Source organism: Lytechinus variegatus, chromosome 16 (assembly GCF_018143015.1).
Source record: "Lytechinus variegatus isolate NC3 chromosome 16, Lvar_3.0, whole genome shotgun sequence".
Classification (NCBI taxonomy): Eukaryota; Metazoa; Echinodermata; class Echinoidea; order Temnopleuroida; family Toxopneustidae; genus Lytechinus; species Lytechinus variegatus.
In genome coordinates this window covers 23789059-23806230 of record NC_054755.1, presented here as the reverse complement: position 1 = coordinate 23806230, position 17172 = coordinate 23789059, and the positions used below count along the sequence as shown (strand labels likewise).

Here is a 17172-nt window from a genome sequence, read left to right as displayed (position 1 = left end):
ACTTATATCGAACGCTTCGTTAACTTATAAGTAACGTATTCCAACGAATGCTTAGCGCATTGCTGGCGTACACAACTTATGCCCTACGATAGCCTAACTTACGCATAGCGCGCGGCAGCGTATTGCTGACGAACACGTGTCGTAGCCTATAAAAAGGCTGCCGCTCGACTATTCAAATCATAACCGCACGATACATCACCTATCAACACCACCGCCATGCCGAAGAAAACTCCTGTGAACCCCACCTTTATATACCAATTCCTATAAACATGATAAACGTTGTCAATACGCCATTATACGGTAATGTAAGTTATAAACACGTTCAGTAAGTTTTGTGGTCGTCCGGAGCACGTCTTCATACGTCAATATACGTTGGAGTTAAGTTACACATACGTTCAAAGCACGTTGCTCATAGGTTAGAAGTAAGTTTTAGGGTACGCTGGACATTATCTCGACGTACATCGACTTATGAGTAACTTACGAGTAACGTGTGTCAACGTGTATCAACGATCGCGTAACTTGCCTACAACTTATGGCCCGCGTATGCGGGACGTATGAGCCATACGCTGGCATACGTCGAAAAAATTTGTGCTTGCACAAAATTTTTCGACGACTTCGCCGTATGACGACGTATACCAGCGTGTTTTAGCGTACTCTTAACGTATGCAAAACTTACCCGTAACGTATTCGACGTACGCCAGCGTATTCGCCAAATTCCTCATACGTCGGGCATACGCTGTCTAAAACGCCAAGGTGTGACAGCGCCTTAAGATATACCCAGGACTTGGGTGAATGATGCGCAATCACACGATTTTGACTGCCAATAATGAATTTTGCCGTGGGGCATTATATCTATTCGTTGGCCCTACATTTCTTAAAAAACTGCCTCTAAAGTCTGAACTCCTACATCTAAATAATAAATACCGGTATTTCAATTTCTACTCTGTAATATAAGAGGGGATATTTGCTTGGAGAGAATTATAAAAAAACAAATGGAAAGTGAAACTGAACGTTGATTTCTTAAGGAATATTTGGGGGATTATTATGCCTTTAAACCTAGATGCCATTTGAGTTCTTTGACTTATGCATCCTACTGTGCATTCTAAACATTAGGTTAACTGCCCCATTTACATTATAGATTTTCATTCTCTTCAATGACATCACTGACTTGCTCTTTCTTTTACTTTTTCTGGTTTGAAATATGAAGTATATTCATTTTTTCCTTTTTGTCATGTAAAATCAACTTTTTTTCCTCCTGAGCATGTGGAATATCCATTGTTTTAATATTTTGTGTTTCAAGAGTGTTCTTATTGTCAAATATGTAAAAAAAAATCATTATTTCATAATTAAAAAGCAACAAACAAACAAAAGAAATAGTGAGTGATTGACATAATAGACTCTTATAATATCACTGAGTTGTGCATATATGAACTCTTTTGTGAAAAATAAACAATACTTTAAAATAACATTTTAACTTTCTTTATTTACATTCGATTTAGATGAAATTATGGGCATTACGCTTGTTTTTTCTCTACTGATTCAAATCAGTGCTCTTTCTGTGGTTGACTTGACCTTTAACCTTGTTCTGTTCTTCAAGTTGTGTGCATGACCCTCTTTGTTTTTACTCATAATGTGAATGAACCTCTTGTCATGGCCTTCTGGTTGCTACCCAGCAGCCAGCCTGCTGTGTTATATTAGTTCATTCTCATTCCTTGAGTGATCTGGTATCAGCCTTCTTGTGTATACAGGCCAACAAGTGGTGGAATTATGATGCCTATTCATGCGTACATTGGGTTTACATCTCAACACTAGTTTCCTTCAGCAAGAAATTGATCTACAAATGCTGCTCTCAACCCAGGTGAGGTAAATGGGTACTGGCAGAAAATAATTCCTCAAAATGCTGTGTGTGAGCACTGTTATCGATAGTTTGGCTTGCTAAGATAAAATAGGACACCATTCTCATACCTTCTACAGTGCGCAGCACTGGCACTGGTCCGACGGTCCCAGACCGGTAAAAATTTCTGTTGGGTCAGTAATAATAGAATAAGCCAGATTTACTGGTCCGACATGACTAGAAGATTATATCAAACTGATACAAAATATATTTTCTTCTCTTTTGTAAATTATAAAATGGCTCTCATGAATTATGTTGTGTTTGTGTACTTTTTTTTTTTTTGGGGGGAGGGTGTAACAATAAGCAATAAAAGACAGCAAAATAAAACTCAAAGGGGGTCTTATTTATATTTCTTTATTTTTTGGGACCAGTGAATGCTAGGTTTGGTCCTGTAAAACATGGAAAAACCGGGTATGTACTGGTCCGACATGATCAGGTTGGACCAGTATAAAAAAGGTTTGGTGTGGAGCCCTACTTTCTATATAAACTAGTTTACTTGAAATCGGTTCAAGAAACCAGTTTGGAAGATCACTTTGCTAACATCCTCATCTGATTTGCCATAAGTGGTTTTCAAAAGCACTTCACTTAATGGGATCTTGTTGCTGTACGGGAATGTATTCAGTGGGGTGACTTGTTTTGTGCTAAATTTGAAACTGCATCACATTCTACACACGGTGCCGGGTAGCGCGCTCAAAATGTGCAAGGATTGCCTCCTGAAGAACGGTTGGGTCCTCACTCTAAAACCAGTTTAACGAGGCAAAACGATCTTGAAAACTCTGTTTAATATTTGGAATGAAGTGAGAATCATTTTCGGCTGAAAATACAGTCATGTAGGCCTATTATGGTTCATGCAAAAATTAGTGAGCTCTGAGGATGACTTCATGTAAACAATGCAAAAATACTATCTGATTGCTCAGCTGTTCCTTATAATATATAGCCTTTTAACAAGGCCTTGTGACTTGGCTGTTTATTCCTCTGAAAGAATTGGCGAGCTCCTCCTGCAGCTTCCACTCAGCCCCCACCCCAGCCCCAACCCAGTCCCCCTCTCATCCCACAGCTCCGCTCTCAGCACCCAACCCAGTCCCCCTCTCAGTCCATAGCCCCTCTCTTAGCCGCCACCCACGCCCCAAGCCAGTCCCTCTCTTCGCGATCAGCTCCCACCCGAGTCCCTCTCTCAGCCACCAGCCTCTCTATTAGTATTAGCACCCAACCCCCAGCTCTCACCCCAGGCCCTCTCTCCGCCACCAGCCCCTCTTTTCGCAACTAACCCCCAACCCCAGCCCCACTCTCGGCCCAACCCCACCCTCACCCAGTTCCTCAGCCACCAGCCCCTCTATTAGCGCCCATCCACAGCCCCACCCCCAGCCACCTTCCCAGTCCCCTCTTTTAGCTTCCACCCCAGTCCCTCTCTTCACGACCACCCCCAGCCCCCAACCCCCAACTCAGTCCCTCTCTCATACCCTTTTCATAAACCCATCCTCCAATTAGCCGCCTAAGAGTAATGCGGATAATTCAATAAAAATTGTGTTCACAAACTCCGAAAATAAGCCGCATTATTTTTACGAGCGCCGTCCTGAAAAAGGCGGATAATCGTCATGACAACTGGACACTCCCCCTCCGATGCGGTTGTGTTGGAAAGGGTGACCTTGTGACCGCACCATGGCAATTATCCGTATTATTTGGAAATGCGTTCATAAACTCAAAATCTTGTCCCGATGCTGCTATTATGCGGATAATAGCAGCATCAAAATAATGCGGATAACTCTGGTCCTCCTCCAATTTTACGACCAAATTATGCTGCTATTAGCCTCATTATTGGGTTTATGAAAGGGGTATCACTCTCATTCTCAGCCCCAGCCTCTCCCTTTCCCCCTTCCTTAGCCCCTGCTCCCAGTCCTGTCTTAACTCCCACCCTAGCCCCCCTCTTATCCCCCAGGTCCATGGTCTGTTGGGCAAACCCTTCACTCGAGTAAAGGGTCTGAATGTGCAGCCTACTCATGCCTTGTGTACAGAAGGCTCTCTGTGCTAGTCTTTGCGTGGAGGCACTCTTGTTGATCAAAGTTCCAATCAGGGTCTGTGCCTGCCGACTACCCCAACCCCTGTCTTAGCCCCCATGCCCGCTCAGTCTAGTTTTTAGTGTTATATGTGACACATGATAGTGTAAGCTGTCCAGACTGCCATCTGATGCTGACAGTATCCAGGAAGAGATGAGGAATTGAACAACTGAACCTCATTAAAATCAACCTTCATTGGTTCATAGTAGGTGTGTAAGCAGAAAAATGATAGGAAATGAGAAATGGAATCTTGAGCATTTTGGTAAATGTGAGAAATTACAAATCGTGTAAATTGTATGGTATCCATGTACCAGTAAGGGAAACTGTAATAATTCTTTGGGAGCTTAAAGGGGTACTTCAGGCTGAATATAATATGATGGTATTGATAAAGTAAAAAGTCACACAAGCAAAATGCTGAAAATTTCGTCAAATTGGACAAGGAATAACAAAGTTTTGCATTCCTTCACCCCGGGAAATTGGTGGGGCTAAGGGGGGGGGCATAGCCCACCAATTTCCCGGGGTTAAGCTAAGTCCACTTCGTTAACTACTTTTTAGCAAAGTGGGCTAGCACGGTAAATAGTGTATTGAAGTACCCTACATGTATACTACTTTTGTTTTGTATCATACATACAGAAAAAACAAAAATTGAACCAACATCACATTGCTGATATATTAATCTTCAAATACTCACTTATTTATTATAATGTGATGACAAATAAAAAAAAACACAACCACAAAGCCAAACCCTCAGGTGAAACAATCGGGTTACATATGTTCTTGTGTGACAGCTTTAATATTGTTCCGCTTATCAGGACTTCACTTTCATGTAGAAGGGGGACATTGGACTTATCATATTGACTTCCTATTTGATCAGCGTTGAGTGAAAAAGCTATTCTGTATCATGTATCTACCATTAAAAGCAATTAGACACTCATTGGATTGATCGTGTTCTTCCAATAGAGTGCAATGTGATGTACCTTTTATTGATGTTCTCAAAGACCCGTTCTCATTACCGTACTAAAGCCAGTATACTGGAAACTATTTTATAGGAAACTAGTTTAACGTGTAGGCCTACTGAGAACACTCAAAGCGATCTCTCAAACGGGTTCTGAAAACCACCTTGTGATGTAGTTTTCAAGATCACTTTGCCTTGTTAAACTGGTTTTAGCGTAGCGGTAAGTGAGGACACGACCGTTCTTCATGAAGCGATCTTTGCACTTCTTGTGTGCACTACTCTGCAGACTGTGTAGAATGTCTACGCTGCTGTTTCAAATTTTGCGCAAAACCTGTCACATCACTGAAAGCGTTCCCAAGCAACAAGGCCGCTTTACGTGAAGTGGTTTTGAAACCACTTTCTAGTGGTCCAATTGGAACGCTAGCAAAGCCAGTTTTAGAAAGTAATGTATATAGCGCGTAATACTTGTGATCTCTATGCGCTTAACAAATGAATTATTTATTACATAAGTATAGTTAAAACGGTGTCTATGTGTGCTGATTTGGGATGCATTTGAATAAATTATTTATTACATAAGTATAGTGAGAACGGTGTCTTTTTGTGTTGACTTGGGATGCATTCAAGTTTGCATTTTGGTATTTAGAAGCGATGAGGAGTAGTGGTTCCGACTCTTGCTTGAAATCAGAGGCCAGAGGGTTGTGTGTGCGACTCCCACCTTGGCCTAGCGACGGTCCTGTGGCAAGGCGTTAATCCACACTTTGCCACTCTCCACCCAGGTGCTAAATGGATTTTAAGTAGGATGTGAAAGCCTGTGAAGTACTCTGCCTAGCTTTTGAATTTTGAAACTTGTTGGAATGCTCACCAGGGAGTGGAAAATGTGGATGCATGGTGTGCTGGCAAGCTAGGATCCAATGACTGGGATAAGAAAAATTAATAAAAATCTCTAAAGCTTATATAGACTTTGTCCCAGTTTGAAGGAAACTAAACCCCAAAGAGAATCAATCTTATTCAATCAATGCCATATATAAATTATTGACAAGTCCGAAATAGTACAACTTATTCCCAGTGAATACACTTTTATTTCTCATTAATAATTGTTATAAAAGTACTACTTTCAATTGTGCATGCATGTAAATATCTCATTTACTATTTATTTCTCGATTCAAATGTTTAATTGTATTATTTATGTTATCTTGTACATACATTGTAACCATTGCAATTCAGTCTTTGGACTGCGAGAATGGATATTTTTAATAAAATCCGTCAGTCAGTCAACAATTTTTCAGATTTTCCCCATTTTTCAAAATGCATATTGGCTCATTCTGAGCATAATATATGTCATGTGAAAATATAGTTCACACCACATATGTCAAACTCTGGAGGAAATGATGGGAAATATGTATAATAAAGTGGAAAATCTGAAAATTTGTTTACAAAACAAATGGAGGGTTGTCCACAAATTCAGCAATTTTGCCAATTTGAGGATCCCAATAGAAAGTACAACAGACTTTTTAAATGTCCATAACTTGCCTATTTCATAAACCGATTTCGATGAAACTTATCTCAAATTGTTCCCCTTGTTTTACTCTTTCCATTGATATTGATTCTCTTCTTGGGTTTTGGTTTCCTTTAAAGTGCTATATTGGAATATTGATATTATTTCAAGTGATTTCAGCAATATGAAGTTATGCAGTAAAACACTGACAGCTCCTGCAGGCTGTGTGCAATTAGTGAGCCCAAATTTGTCAGATGTATTTTTCATATCTGAAATTATGATTGGTAGCCCTTTAATATTTTGCTACATTGATGTATAACATAGATTTTCATAATTTTTTAATCAAAATATGGCCTCAGTTGTTGAGAAAATGAAAGTAAAAAGAAAAATTGCTGATTGTAATTTAAACCATTCAATTCTGGAAATGGAGGATATTCAATGTACAGTATATGTAGAAAGCATCGAAGTAAAACTTTCATTCGTTAATCCATGAACAAGGCCCTCTTCACTTGAAAAAATACTCTTTTTGTTCATACAAGATAGAAACCCTTCCAACAAGAAAGCATTGAGATTCCCTTTGGGGCTGCCTTTTACTTTGTAAACCTACTTCGGCTGTATGAAGTTCAGACGTTTTCATGAAGAGTCATAAATATGAAATATGTTTCTGTCCTTTATCCTGGTGATACATCACACTTGGGAATCATTATATGCATTGAGACTTCCAAGCCCTGTTTATATTGGTCTCACCGTTCATTCAGACGAGAGGATTTTCGTACGTTTTATGGATATAGGATGTATGTACATGTACATATAGGAAGTCTTTTTGTGTATGAATGCTCTCACATCGATTATCGATACATTATTTCGATGTAGGCCTATCAGTTGTGTCTAAATATGCCTGTAATATGATTGTTGCAAAATAGGATGTTGGCTCTGAATGATCATTGTTTTACCGGTATATATGCCATTATAATAATGTTATATGTGTGTGAAAATGGGGTTAGGCTTCTGAAGAGACTGCAGTATGTAGGTTTGTATCTGTTCATTCCTCCCCCACTCGCCCCCCCCAAAAAAAAAAAGATTTAGCAATGAAAAAAAGTGAATAAAAAAATGTTTAACTCATACCTCAGTCACATTTCCCTTTTTGTGGCCGTATGGCCAGTCAAAACAGCAGTTTTATTCAAACCATCGATATGTAGCTGGTACCGTACAAAAAATGTTAAAATGGCTGTTTTCTACCGCCGTACGGCAGCCGTAGAGCAAATGTGATCGAGGTATGAGAGATAACCTGGTAGGCAGGCATAAAAAGAAGGTAAAAAGCAGGAACATTCCTGAGAAATTACTGCAATTGTAATATATGATTTTATTTGTTATTCTCACCTAAGAAATTTGATGGACGAATGGAGGGAAATAAAAAGAAAGCCTCTTCAGAATTGAAAAAAAAAATAAATGTATTTTTTTCAGTTTCTGTTATTTCATAAAATAGATGATGATACTAAACAGCAGGCCCGGTTCTGTGAATAGGGTCTTGAATTCAGTATATTGAAACGCTCATTCCTTCCTTGAAATATGTAGCCCTACTGTAGTCTGAAGGCACAGACCCTGATTGAAACTTTGATCAGCAAGTGTGTCTCCATGCAAAGACTAGCACATACAAAACTTGGTGTTTCACGAGGCATGAGTAGGCTCCACATTCACACCCTTAACTTGAGTGAAGGGTTTCCACCAGTCTGCAGGCACAGACCCTGATTGAAACTTTGATCAGCAAGTGTGTCTCCATGCAAAGACTAGCACATACAAAACTTGGTTGTTTTAATTCAGGGCCTTCAGTCTGCAAGGCATGATGAGGCTGTACATTCAGACCCCTACACAGAAAAAACTGTGGTGTTAACTGGTGTACATAGAGGACCACACCAGTTATTTTACACGGGTGTTAAATTGGTGGTGTTAGTTTTACACCTATAGGTGTTATTACAACACCAATGGTTGTTACATTTACACTTTTTGGTGTTATGTTCAATCTCTAGGGTGTTATTTTAACACCTCAGGGTGTGGTCCTCTATTAACACCAATTGGTGTCAGTTTTAACACCACAGTTTTTACAGTGTAACTTGAGTATAGGGTTTGCATAGCAGACTAGGTTTGCACAGCAGACTAGCCCTAATGCACCTTAATATCTCAAGTTCATTGTCTGGTTTTTGCTAATGGAGATGTACCTTGTAGTTTATCCCAGAGGGATCATCTCTTGGAATGCTTCCACCTGTCTCTGTTTTTATCTGTGTCTCCTCTTGGTGATCCATCCCTAACCCCATTCAGACTGGAGAAAACTTATGTGATTCATACATGTATATAAAGAAATGTACGTATGATAAAATGTGTTAAGAATTAAGAATCATACAGTTGGAATCCTTCAAAAAGTCACTCAAATACCATCTTTTACCCTTGAAATAAACTTTTAATGAACAGTTCATGTTTTGTGCTTTAATGTAGAATGTTCCTTTATATATGAAGAGATCCATCAAGACCAATAAAAGCAAAACTTGTTATAATTATTTACTAGAGGAAGGTATTAAAACTAGAAAAGTATGTTTCTGTGGACTTCATATGAAATATATGATTCAACAAAAGGATAGCAAAAAAAGTCCACAGAAAAGCATGTGATGTTTTGAATGTATTAGCCACATTGTGTCCATCTTTTCTACATGTAGAGTGTCGCTACAGATGGCGAGAAGATTATGCATCGAAAGTTTATCATCCAGGGGACAATTTCATGAAAAAATAGTCAATGAATGACGTTATAAGCTACTGAAATTCTTGCATCTGATTGGCTGTTTATGAATTTATCAGTGACAATTTTTCTTCATGAAACCCTTCCCCAGCACTCCAATCACCATCTCTAATAGAGATTTTTTTTTGAGACATATAGTCAGTGAATGATGTTATAAGCTACCAAAATCCTTGCATCTGATTGGCCCTTTACCAAGTAATGACTATTTACTTCATAAAACACTCCCCTTCATCTCACCATCTGTTTAGGAGAGAATTTTATGAAACAAATATTTAGTGAATGATGTTGTAATTTACTAGATTTTTGCATCTGATTGGCTCTTTATAAATCAATCAGTGACAATGTTACTTCCATGAAACACTCCCTGGCCTTGGTATTGCTCCATCTTACCATCTCTGTTTAAGGGAGAATTTCACGAGACAAATAGTCACTGAATGAGGTCATAAGCTACTGAAATCCTGGAATCTGTTTGGCTCTTCATGAATTAATTAGTGACAATTTCACTTCATGGAAACACTATCTAGTAGGATCCATGGTGAAACCATTCCTTGGTATCACTCCATCTCACCATCTCTTCAGGTGGATGACCTCTGAGGAAGGTAACACTTGGGTTGCCATGGTAACACCTTGGAGGACACAGGATGTAGGATTAGAGTAGGAAAACAATGCCTGAGGATAAATCCTTATGATACCCTAGCTAGAGCTCTGGAGAGCTGAGGGCCGATGACCTGGCAGGACACAAGGTCATCCCTGTTACCATGCCAACAACATTATTACAGATTGGAGGGAGTGTGTGTGTGGGAGGGTGGGTGTGTGTGTGTGAGAGAGAGAAAATTAAATAGAAAGAACAAAAAGATAGAGGGATAGATTGAAGGATTGATCTAATGAATTGATTGATTTTATATAGGAATATAGATAGAGGGAGATGGGGAAGGGTAATGGGGAAGAGGAGGAGAAGGGAGTGGGAAGGCAAGGGAGGTTGGAAAGGGTGCGAATGAATCAAAAGGGAGGAGACTAAAAGGGAAGGGGGGGGGGAGGTTGATAGTGAAGGAGGGAGAACAGCTCTGGAAGAAAGAAAGGTGAAAAATTACATTTGAAAGGGCACAAATAAACAAGATTTGCTCGTGGTGTGAAGATGTTATTGTCTACATTATAAGTAAATAAAAGGAGTGTTCTTGAGAATGTTTCCCTATTTTGGAACACTATGACAATGAGAGTATGAGATGAAACTAAGCTCTTGCTGGAGTGGCTGTGTTGTTCTCAAAGTTGACTTTCATGACCTATACGATTGGCTCTGTTCTCACTGATTAGATCTTACTCACGTGCTATCATGTCCCATTCTGCAGGCGCAGACACTTTGGTTTTCACAATTTGCACAGTGCAAAATACAGAGTCTGAGATAGTGAGACTAGATCCACTATCATGTAGGCCTACAGTGGCCAACCCTTTGGTGTCTAGTCTTCACTCTAGACCTGGAATAATTAGTTAACGTGTCAAATATGAGTTTGTGCTTGCACACTAGTCAAGTGTGGCATCTGATATTTGATTGGGGAGGGGGCTAGATAAAGGACGATGCTTATCGTTTTCTCATCGAAATGACTGGTAATATATTATGTTAGAATACCCTCACCTTTCTTTTGTTTTTTTTTACACCCTTCTAATTCCAACCGCCCTTTTCCCTCTTTTTTCCCACTTCTTGAAAAAAAAATCATAAATGGGGGGGGGGGGGACTGGGGAGGTCACCCCTTACCCCCAGTATACTCTGTTCATATGTATATGTAATTAATCTGTGCATACTTTTAATTCTTTGACCTTATAGATTAGCACTTTTCTCATGTTTTAGAAAAGATGTTGGGCTTTCCTGTTTAGTGTTTACATTGTGAAACATAGGGTGGTTGAATTCAGTTGACTTCAGACGTGGATACTGGTTTATTTGCAGGGGCAACAGTGGGGCTGGAAGAAGATAAAATAGAGTGCGAACATGCTCCTGTATGCAATGATGATAAAGACATGTTATACACGGACTTGACAGACTGAAGCCCTAAATACAATATATCATCTCGTCTCCAAGGTTTGACGAGTAACCATATGGCCTTGTGAAACTAAGGATCAGTCCTATATATCTCCCTGTTGAAGATGAATATCAGGGCCCTGTCTTACATGGTCTTACAAAGAGTTACAATTGATCCAATCAATCGTAACTTAATGGTCCATCAGCGTCATAGTTTTTCTCAAATGGAAAGTTGCAAATTGTCCTTTGTAAACAAAGGAGAACACATCAAATTGTCAAGAAATCAATGAATTAAGGAATATACATTCTAATCTAGAATTTTTTGAACAAATATGCATTTTACATGCTGCTTCTGGCTTTCCATAGTTACGATTGATCGGATCAATCGCAATTCTTGGTAAGATGGGCCCCAGTTGTGATACCAACCTCAAAAACAGAATCCAATAAAATTACCACCCAAGTGTTTGTATACATATAAATAAAAAATGTGCCGAATGGCTCTGGAAGGAAATATGTAATTGCTGAGAAATGAGAAAAACAATCATTGAATTCCATCAAATGTCTGATATTTTTCCGAGCAATATTGATACACTGTACCACTTATGCTTTTCTAATGTTTGATCATCAGAATTATCAGTTTTAAGCTAAAATTTTATGATTTCACAAAGATAAGTTTACATTAATGTACAAGATCTAGAGAGATCTACGATAATATTTTGACTGCTAACCTTGATTTTAAAGACTTTCCCATTGTTTACTGCAGCTACTATCTTTCACCTAAACCATATGGCCTTGTGAAGCTATTAGATCAGTCATATATATTACCCTGTTAAAGGTGGTCTATGAAAAATTATACTTCTGATATATCATCAAGATCATGGATGATGATCATAATGATTAGCTAATTTGATAACAGCTGCTTTCGAATGCACTCGAAAACAGAGAATACCTGGGCCTCATCTTACAAAGAGCTACAATTTTTCTTATCAATCTCAAGTACCGGTTGATGGAAATCCATCAATGTCATTATTTTTTTCCTCAGGAAATTTGCACAATGTCTTTTGTAAACAATGACAAGCGCACTGAATTTTCAAGAAAATTATCAATTGGGACATGTGAGTACAAATGCATTGAACAAACAGGCTTTTTCGATGATGACGTTGCTGGCTTTCCATAGTTATGGTTGATCAGATCAATCGCAACTCTTCGTGAGAATGGGCCCAGGTATTTTCTGACTGGGAAATATACTTCATCTTTTCTGATTAGAAAATACCAATCATTTTTTTAAGTATGAAAGCAAATATCTGGTAATTACCCCCCCCAATGCTTGTTTTTAGTAGGTATTTTTTAAATTACAAAGACTCTCACCGGTATTTTTTGGGGACAAAGTTATGGGTAATCAGGCAATGGTAGGAAAGCAAATTTACAAGAATTTTACCATCCCAGTAGATAGTTTCAAACAGCCTTGATCACAAGAATTCCCTGTTAAATTACATGAACTTTTCCAGGCTAAGAATACCTGATAATTATTTCTGCATCCACACCGTTCCAAAACATACTCTTCGGGGAAAGTCCCGAAGTTACAAGCATGCGCAGTATGGGCTGATGAGCAGGCAAAGTGTGAGTTTCAAAATTGCTAGCTCAGCAGCCACCTAGGGCGCCAGTGCCCAACTAAGAAAGTCCTGTAATTTGCTTTCACACCGCCAAGATACCTGCGACCTTAGAACAATCCCTGCGAAAGCGGGTATTTTCTTCAGGGGATATTACGCGTAATTTGCTTTCACACTGCCAAAATTACATGGTATTTTTTATCAGGGCAAGTTTCCTGATCAGAAAATACCTGGAACTGACAAACTCCGAGGCAGTCTGAAACCACCTACATGTAGTGAGAATGCTGGGTGGGGGTGCTACATAGGCTGTTTTGGTTGCTAGCTTGCTTCACGCCCATACTGCCCACATGCCTCCTCATAACTTTGATAAAATATTACCCCTGGTTGGGTTGGGTCATTATAACAGAGCTACCAACTCTCACGCATTATGCGTGAGACTCAAGCATTTTGGACTCTTGTTCATCCCCTCAAATCTCTGTCTCACGCAACTATCACAGCCTATCCCCATATACATTGTACACAATGTCTGTAATCTCACTCAGATTCACAGAAAATCTCACGTATAGCTGTTCTTTGAACTTGGCATCTCTGTTATAAGTGCAGAAAATATCGGGTATTATGAGATTTGAATATTGTACTTTACATGGGTCGTGTGGTCTAGTGGTTAGAGCATTGGCCCCATAATCACAAGGTTATGAGTTTGAATCCCTACTCTGCCATTGTCTCCACTTTGCATGCTTTGATAAAAAGACATAGACTAATATGTTGTCTATAATGTAACCCACTATGCTTGATTAACTTGGACATGCAACGTTTCCTATGTAATTGGTCATATACAAACTTGGTATTTAACAGCAAAAAGCTGTCCTTCCGAGTTCCTATGGGAGTTTAACACCATGAACAGAAACAGAAAGTTCTCATTATGTATTGATGATCACATGAGTCTGAAAAAAACTTGGTGTGTGTACGTGGTTATACAGAGCTTGCATGGCACAATCTTATTTTGTAGTTTTGCTTCTGGAAGCACCTACAACAGTTTGATTTATTGCTTGATCACTGACTGAACGACGTCCATATGGTGACAGATCATTCTCGTCTTGACCCCAAGATTTCGCATTGCATGGTTGCCATATATTTGATTGATAATGATTTGTAAGACCTTTTATCCATTATCCCGTCGAAGATTCATTGTTGGTAACAAGAATATTTTCTTTCACATTTTGCACCCTTTGAATTTTTAGAAAAGATGTCATCAAAGATGATCTTTTGGTGAAAAAAGAAAAACATACAGCATTGGTCTGTTTTGATATTTTGATTGCCATTATCAGATAAGTAATTTTGACTGCCAAAAAAGTAGTTCCCTGGCTCTATTTTGTTCACCTAGAAAGCAAGAAATATATATTTTTTTTTGTATCATATGAAAAATTATTAACTTTTGTTTTATTTCCTTTTTCTTATCAGGGTCAAGTGCAAACATGGAAACTGCTGCAAGCACGCCATCTCTGGTGCTACTGGAACATCTGATGGATAGTCCTGAAGGCGGGTCCGGGCTCAAGTCTTATCCTTCCAGCCGAACTAGCTTACCTAACTTGTCCCCTGGTGGAAATGGTAGGTCCAAGTGGCCGCAGAGTCTTCTCCAAGACTTTCTTAGATCCTCATCCCGGAGAAGCAGGAGGAAAGCACCAGAGGGGACACCGGATCCTCCACCAGTCACCAGGAGAATATGGTGCGACAGTGAGGAGTGCCTTCAAGCCAGTCCGTTTATCAAGATCCAACAGTTTCCGCAGAATGGACAGTGCCAGAACTGTGGCCAGGCTATGAAGGATGTTGCCACCAATACAGAAGTGGTCCAGGATGCGAAACCAAGTGGTGAGTTTGGAAGTTCTCAAGGTCTTGTCACCAGGGATACTGAGCGATCAGAGCCAAGCATTGAAGAAGCTGTGACAAAAGTTGTACGAAGACCAAGAAAGAACCCTAATCTTAACAGAGTTTCATTTGATGAGAAGTCTTCAAGAAGGAGAAGTCTTCCAACGGCACTCGACTGGTGGTCAGACAAGGTGCTCAAAAGGCAAAGTTCCAACCTCAAAGACAATGTTCGTAAATCTTGGGGTCAAGACGAGAATGATCTGTCACCATATGGACCTCGTTCAGTCAGTGATCAAGCAATAAATCAAACTGTTGTAGGTGCTTCCAGAACCAGTATTAATGCAATAAAACCTGAATCTCCAAGACGTAAAGCAAGCAGTCAATGGACTTTGAGCGATAATGGAGGATGGTTCAGGGCCAAGAAAGAGCTTAAACATGTTTCTAAGTCAACTCCTAACCTCTCATATCCCTCAACTCAAGTAGATAAGTTAGAGTCTGCAAGATTAGCGGCTTGGTGGGAGGAATCTCCATTTCCCGTCCGTTCTCAACGTTTCACATTCCGTTCCCATTCAAGTGGGCAGAAAGTAGTCCTCAGGAAAGGCCACAGTTCTTACGAGGTCTCAGCGAAGGGCAAGAGAAGGCAGTCAACCAACCTTGCCGATCTGGAAGACCTGATGGGTGCAGTATCCGGATCAGAAGAAGAGACCGAAACTGATGGTGAATGCCAAGCCTCAAGAGCATTCCTTTTGCCGTATCAGGCATTGCAAGAGGAAATGGATGCACGCTCAGGGAACTTCAATCACTCCAATTCCAAAGATGCAATTCCAGCCATTAGAATAGATGCAGCCAAAGAGCACAGGACACCTCAAAGACCCAGTACCTTGTTGCTTGACCACTTAGTACCAAAGACACCTGAAACATTGTCAATGTCAACACCATACATCAACGGGTCTGGACCAGTCTCAAGTGATTGGTCTTTCTCATCACCTAGTCTAGAAAGTGTGATCCATTCCCAGTTTCTCAGAAACACTTCCCTTACTTCTCTGCACCATCATCAGAGCCACCACCACCACCAGAGGAGCTTTAGACCTACTGAAGGACTTGGGACACCAAAAAGACTACAGAGTGGTAGACGGAGTGGGACCAAACGGAAGGATCTCCTGCGCCATTCCTGGGCTGGTAGACCCAACCCCCTCAGTACCTCCATGCTGAAGTTGGCCAAAGGTGAAAGATCATCATGGGTTGGTGTTGTCAATGAATTACCAGTCATTCCAGAAGATAGAAGCAAAGAGAAGGCCAGAGGGCAATGCGGATCTCTCTTCAGACTCCAAGGATCCCATTCATCTCTCCTTGGCTCAACAGTGCAATACCATGAGGTAAGTTTCACTTGAATGTATTTTTGTAAACTTGAAGGGGGAAGGGATCATTCCCCTGTATTGAAACTCAAAGACATTGTCATTTCAAATGATCACCTTAGTCAAGAACCATATTGAAGATTGACAAGAAGAGGAATTTCCATTCTTTCCTGCGAAAGGTTGCTCAGATTTTGCTGAAATTATATTCTCCTTATATTGTTTTCTCTTTTGATATAATGTTTTTTCTTTTCTTTTTTTATTTATTTTATTTTGTTTGACAAAATTCTTTTTTTTTTCTTTTACTAAATTCAACTCATTTGTTTATTATTTAAAGTAAAAATAGTTTTTATTTGATAAAATTTGATTCTGAGAATATATCTAACTCATCTTTGATATCTGAACTATGAGGGTACCTCATTCTTTGCAAATCCCCAAAACTCAAAATTCTCAAGAGTACTTGTAATTCCATTTGATTTATGAGGTTTATTTTGATTAAACATAACATGCCTTACTTAACTGACTTATCAAAAACTTTACGATATAAATTAGCACTTTATAGATGACATGTCCTCAAGCTGTTTGTATAACCTGCCTTATCTTTTCAAGACCGAGGGTCTCGTTTCTCCCCTTGAATGTACTTGTCGCCAGAGTTTTGCTGATTTTCTTTTCTTGATTGTGTGACTTATCTCAGTGATTTTTTTATAAGACACCATTCTCACTACCTTCCTAAATCTAGTTTAGTGGAAAATAGTTTAGGGTGTAATGAGAACGGTCGAAGCGATCTTCCAAAGCGGTTCATAAAACCACCTCACACTGTAGTTTTCAAAATTGCTTTGCCTCGTTAAACTGGTTTTAGCATAAGTGATGACACAACCGTTCTTCAGGAAGCGATCTTCACACATTTTGAGCTCGCTACTCCACACATTGTGTGTAGAATGCGCTTCAGTTTCGAATTTTGTGCAAAACGTGTCACTCCACTGAGAGCATTCCCATAGTAACAAGATCGCTTTACGTGAAATGATTTTTTGATCAAATGGGAATGCTAGCAGAGTGATCTTCCAAACTGGTTTCCTGAACTGGTTTCCCGTAAACTAGTTTTAGAAAGTGTAGTGAGAAAGGGATCTTAGTTTCATACCAAAATATG

General features: G+C 39.5%; 1 protein-coding gene across 3 annotated transcripts in view; it reads left to right on the top strand.

Moving 5' to 3' along the window:
- Window positions 1–16287, top strand: part of LOC121429948 — a 43408-nt gene extending 27121 nt beyond the window's left edge. For all 3 annotated transcript variants that reach the window (XM_041627211.1, XM_041627209.1, XM_041627210.1), the window contains exon 4: window positions 14269–16287. In XM_041627211.1, coding sequence (XP_041483145.1) covers window positions 14269–16064 — 1796 coding nt within the window. In that variant the 3' untranslated portion in view covers window positions 16065–16287. The remainder of the gene's footprint in view (window positions 1–14268) is intronic.
- The last annotated feature ends 885 nt before the right edge of the window (window positions 16288–17172 follow it).